Below are 6286 nucleotides of genomic sequence, written 5' to 3'. Positions count from 1 at the left end.
ATTTGCTAATAAATGTGTACAATGTTGTAGTCTTTTAATAAAAATTTTGATTTGGCGATCAAAATGTACGTCGCAGGGCTGCACCAACGGGGTACATTTGGGCGGTATTACTATAAGATTGTATATGTTGTTCTGTGAGTAAGTCCTTGAAACCACTTTTGTCTGGTTGTCAGTACGCATTGATTGATTGTGCGAGTAACATTAGAAGGTACCGGATCACAATCCATTTCAGCAATTCGAAACACTGTTTTTTAATGTTACTCGCACGGTGAATCAAAGCGTACTAACAACCAAAGACGAAAATCGTTTGAAGGACTTACTCACATAACAACACATGCAAGCTTGCTGTAATACCGCCCAAGTGTAACCCCGTTGGTGCAGCCCTGCGACGTATATTTTTATCGTCAAATCCAAATTTGTATTAAAAAAACTACAATATTGTACATATTTACCAGAAAATAATTTTTGTGAAAAATAATTAATGAAAGATAAAAAAAATTATTTGCACTGCAAAGACCTTTTTAAAGTGAAAAACTAGTTTTCTTCAACTCACAGCGAATTCGAACTCGGGACCCACAACGTCGTAAGGTTGGTTCACACTATACAGCACAGACCGTCGCGTAGCGTATCCGGCACGGACCGTTTCGGGCACGACTTTTCGCTTAGCAGTCTCTTCACAAAAAAATACCGAGGCGCTACGCATCCCGTGAAGTAGGTAAGCGCCTAGGTAAACTAAAATCTGTTCACACGGGCCATTCCACGCCCAATTTATCACTTTCTGGCAGTATGACTGTCGATTTTTATGAAACTGTAATATGTTGTAATTTGTGTTAAATAATGACGAGTTTATGTCACCATTTTACTGGCTTCAAAGTTATTAACATGTTATAACAAGTTGAAATTCGCAAAAAAGTGTGTTCTTAGTCAAACATGATTGTGTAAACAAATTCGTGAACAGAAACATTATGATTTAAATTCCACCTAATTTCACGTGGACTACATCATATTTCATTTTGAACAAAATTTTCTCAGGGTCATTTTTTTCGAAGTGTCGAAGTCATTGATGTTTTTTTAAATGGGATAGCATATTTTCATCATCATAGCAGTCAGTTCTTATTTCGGCAGTCACCTTTGACGGTGCTTCGCCTCATCTTTACACGCGACGGTGACCCAAGTGACAGCGGTCACTCAGCTGTTCATGATTCACCTACCATCCATCAGAATAACTCAAGCACAGCCCTCCACATCAACAACAAGCAAGAACGAATCATCTCGGGAAGCCAACACTGCCCTCGCTCAAACATGATCAGATCAAGTGTCATTTCGACAGAACAGATCACCACATACTAGAACAGTCCTACTTGCAATAGCTCAAGCAAGACTCATCACATCACTGACCACTCACGCAGTCAGACTACTCATAGACCCAGGATCAGAGCTCACATTCGTCTCCAATCACCTTGTCAATACTTGTGCATTTACTCGACAGCACTCATTAATAGCAATCATTGGAATAGGAGGATCACAGTCTACTCAAACAAGGGGTGTCACCACACTTTAGCTCAAATCAAATTCTTCGTCACAATACGCTATCATCAATGCTCACATTCTCAACAAATTGACGAATACATTGCCATCATTCACTGTGGGACACCAAGAATGGCCACATCTATCATCATTGCAACTGGCCGATCCTAATTTCCTCATTCCAAGGCCCATTGATATCATCATCGGGACAGATTCATATGCACAGATCATTAGACTAGATATGATAAAGCATGATAGCTCATCACCTATGGCTCAACTTACAATCTTTGGTTGGGTAGTTCTTGGTCCAATCATAGAAAATCACTCATCGTTGTACCACTCTTATCACACTACAATCGAATCAGCGCACCAAGAGCTACAAGATATACTCACCAAGTTCTGGGTTCAGGAAGAAATACATGCATCTACTGAGCCACAACTGACCCCAGAAGAGCAAGCATGCGAAGATCATTTTAAATCAACACATTCACGAAACGAATGTGGAAGATACATAGTAAGAATTCCACTCTAGTCTTCACTGACTATCTTAGAAGATTCGGAGCTCACAGTACGACGATGTCTACGACGACTCATGAAACGACTCAGTACTGACGACTCATACAGACTATTGTACAACTCACTCATGAAGGAGTATGAAGAAATGGGTCACATGAGACGTGTCCCATATATACAAGATCATCACACTTCCACAACTTGAGCTTGTCACTGACGATCGGTTGAACGAGATGACCTTGGCACATGATGCTTCAGCATCAGGAGGGTTGAGGGTCTCTGGAGACCGGTCACCGGTGCGAGCTCAAGCTCAATCTCCATACTACTTTCCTCATCATGGAGTACTCAGACAAGATCGAATCACTACAAAGTTAAGAGTCGTGTTCAACGGATCTAACCTAACAACATCAGGGATTTCGATCAACGACATCCAATACTTACGTGCGAAAAATCAACGAGACATCCTTGATGTATTGCTGTGGATTCGATAACACAAGTACATATTCACCACAGGCATCACAAAGATGTATCGTCAAATCAACGTGAATCGAGACGACTGGGATCTGCAAAGAATCATGTGGGTTGATGATCCGCTCAACGAGGTTCCATATCAATGACTACAGTGATGTATGGGACCCGTTTCTGGCAATTAGAACAGTACTACAATTAGTCAAAGATGAAGGTCATCACTTCCCACTCGCCATTGAACCGCTCACCAAGGGTAGATATGTCGATGACATTTTGGAAGATTCTGATCAGATCATCGAGCTCATCGACATATCAAGACAAGTAACACAGCTCTGCGTGGCGGGCGGGTTTCCATTAGCGAAATGGCACAGTAATAGCAAACAATTTATTCAAGGCATCGCTCAACAGTCTCCACTTACGGAGGCATTATTCGAAGATAACAGCACAAAACTCTTAGGCCTGTCATGGATACCTCATTCAGATACGTTCAAACTCGCTTATACGCCACCATACTCAAGTACCAAGTTCACAAAGAGAATCATCTTGTCAGAAACAGCACAGCTCTACGACCCACTCAGATTCTTGTCACCATTCATAGTGCGAGCAAAGGTATTGCTCCAACAACTCTGGCTGGAAAAACTCAAATGGGACGATCAAGTCTCAGCTCAAATCAATGCCAACTTTCCCATGTATCAGAATTTTCAATTCCACGCTGGATTCACACAGTAAAAAACTCACTGCTTCACGATGTTTCAAGCCGTAAATCTCATTGGTCGTCAGCATGAGCTGTACCAATGGATTTGTAACACCGTGGTCAATCTCAAGAAGAACGGCTCCGCTTGCCTGCTCTTTCTCGTAACTGGGACAAATTCGAGACAAATCATGTGGCTCTCTACGAACATCGTTCCGAAATCACCAAAAACTCATACTTTCAAGACGGCCTGCGAACGCAGGGTGAAGAGGCAGCATCGAGAGTCAAGTCATTTTCTGCGAGGCTCTCAAACGCGTCTCAAGTACCTCGTCCACACCATCGGAAACCGATAAACAACTAACGTCGCAGGTAAATTATCCTTTTGCGTTACCGCGGCTCAAGACCAAATGGGTTGCGTTTCACGACTTTTCCACGTCAATGGTGATGTCCAAGGTCTCCATCTCGATCGTAGAGAAGTTCCATTATCTGATGATGAGTGTGACTGATGAGGCATTACAATTCATCAACCAGTTTGCCGTTGCCAACGACAGTTTCGAACGCACGTGGAAGGTCATTACCGATCTTACGAAAACCAACGCATCGTTATTGACACTCAGCTCGACACGTTGTTTCCGTTGAAAAAACTGTCAACCGAATCCGCTAGCGAGCTGAAACAGCTATACGGTGTCGTGGAAGAGTGCCTTGGCGTGATTAAAGGTTTAGAGTGCCAGATTGAACATTGGGACCTGTTCATTATTCCGGTGAAGGGCAATAACTATTACCACCTCAGGTATCTGCGAAATTATAAGGTTCACAGAAATATTTGTTTAACCAAAATTGCACAGTATGAAGGAGCCATCCAATGGCGCTAATAGTTTTTTGTTGCAGCTGGAGGTACTTTGGATATTTCAAGGTTACCTGCATTTTTTCAAATGGATCGGAATATTTTTGTTTCCGAAGAATGATAGAGGAGCTTAAAACGAGTTCAACGACCTATTACATAAGATCATCTGTTGACTTGATCTGATGCAACACTGGATTCTTTTTGTGACTGCTTGTCTGATTAACGTACAAGTCTTATAACGTCAGAATTTATTGACGTACAGGCTGCAATAATTCGCTGTTGCATGTCTTGAGGTGTAATTGGTACTTCTTTGTACACTTTATCTTTCAATGTTACCCATAGAAAGAAATCTAGAGGTGTCAAGTCCGATGAACGAGCTGGCCACGATATTGGACTACCGCCTCCAATCCAACGATTTTGAAATTTTTCATCGAGTTCTCTTTGCGCAATCAATGATTAATGTGCTGGGCATCCATCATGTTGATACCACATGGTTTGTCGTGCAAATAAAGGCAATTCTTCTAGCAAAGGACCCTAGGTGTCCTTAATAAAATTAGCGTAGATGTCGCCATTCAAATTTTCCAAAAAAATCCTATATCAGTTTACGGAAACAAAAACATACCGATCCATTTGAAAAAATGGAGGTAACCTTGAAATATCCAAAGTACCCCTACCTGCAATAAAACTATTAGCGCCATCGCATGACTCTCTTCGTACTGTGCAATTCTGGTTAAACAAATATTTCTACGAACCTCACAGTTTTGAAGATATCTGAGGTGGTAATAGTTATTGCCCCACTCTGTATACTGGGTGACACGAAAACTTGACTCTGACCCGTTAAAGATGTGGGAGCTGCAACTTGGCGATGACCCGGCGCCTCCGAAGTTTTCTGTACTTGATGCGTTTCTTCGCCGTCAGATTCGCGCATTAGAACGTGTAGATGAATTGTCACTGTCGACCACAAAAAAATCGTTGATGAAATCTCGCGTCGCGAAAGTATATGCACATTAGACTGTTGTCTCGTTATTGTCATGCCACTGTGCAGTGCCTAGTCTTACATCGGTTCATGTCTGCAGTATCGCGCAAAATCGCCGGAACAGTGTAAAGAAATTATATTAAAACATTTCTTATGCTTTAACTGGTTGGGAAAACATTACCGCAAGACCTGTCCTTCCACGAAACGATGCACCACCTGACAGGCGCGCCACCATTCCTCGCTTCACCGCGCGTTTGACGCGTCGCCTCCACCTTCGCCAGAGCAGCAGTCATCGTTATCTGGACCTCGTTCACCAGCAGTGGTTCACCACGTCTCACCTTCCTCGGACTCGTTCCTCGAGCTAATTCGTTCCGACTTCGCGTGGAATGACTCTACAAAAACATTTATTTTAAGTAGTTACATATTTGTGGAGGTGCCGAACCAATTGATCTGGCAGAATACGCAAAGCTTGTTCCCCAGCACCATGTGTTTGTGTCTATTGTTTCCATTAAAAAAAATAAATAGTATTTCTTCAGTACAAAGAATGTACTAATAAGTATAAGACGAAATATGTTTCTACCCTACACGTTCCCTACTTACCGATACTACGCTACGACGAATGTCGCTGGTGGGCGGTGGAAGGAGGCCAGCTCAGTCGGCTGCCAGGGGTCGAGCCAATGAGCGTAGTCAGTTGTCTGGGTAAGAAGCTGGTTTATTGACCTCTACGGGGCTGTTCAATGGTAGGGTTCCTTATTATCTAAACTTACGGTTAGCCTTATACCTAGGTGTTGTACGTGGGTGTGCACTAGGCGGTACCGGTGTACGGCGGTGCGGCGGTGTGTGTGTTAGCACGGCTGGTCGGCTGTGTGTGAGTGTCATTACGATCGGTCGGCGGTGCGGCGGTATGTACTCGTCGGCACGCTGGTCGGTGGTACTGCGATTTGAGTACGATCGGTCGGCAGTGCGGCGGTGTGTCCACGTCAGTACGGTCGTTCCGTCTGGTCGACGGTGCAAGGAGTGGGGAGTAGCCGCGACCGAGAGCGGCCAGCGACCGCCCTGTATGTCGGATGGAGGACCCTGGGTGTCCCCGCCCCCTTAGGTGATTGCCTATGGGGGTGGAGGGGTCAGGATGGCCCGGTCAGTGGAGGTGACCCAACACTACCGAGGGGCCAGCGGTTAAAGGCTCCCTACGTGGGGCCGGGCAGCGCCCGACCCCACGAGTACCTTGGAGACGTGGAGGTGCAAAAAGGCAGAGAGCTCGATTTCG

General features: G+C 44.2%; 1 protein-coding gene across 1 annotated transcript in view; it reads left to right on the top strand.

The window, feature by feature from the left end:
- The first annotated feature begins 2564 nt into the window (after positions 1 to 2564).
- LOC107193395 (protein phosphatase Slingshot) overlaps positions 2565 to 6286 on the top strand; it is a 116423-nt gene continuing 112701 nt past the window's right edge. The window contains exons 1-2 of the mRNA XM_015582835.1: positions 2565 to 2617; positions 2694 to 3117. Coding sequence (XP_015438321.1) covers positions 2565 to 2617; positions 2694 to 3117 — 477 coding nt within the window. The remainder of the gene's footprint in view (positions 2618 to 2693; positions 3118 to 6286) is intronic.

This window comes from Dufourea novaeangliae, unplaced genomic scaffold (genome assembly GCF_001272555.1).
Source record: "Dufourea novaeangliae isolate 0120121106 unplaced genomic scaffold, ASM127255v1 scaffold22, whole genome shotgun sequence".
Classification (NCBI taxonomy): Eukaryota; Metazoa; Arthropoda; class Insecta; order Hymenoptera; family Halictidae; genus Dufourea; species Dufourea novaeangliae.
The sequence above is the reverse complement of the archived record's forward strand: the minus strand, read 5'-3'. Positions and strand labels throughout refer to the sequence as shown.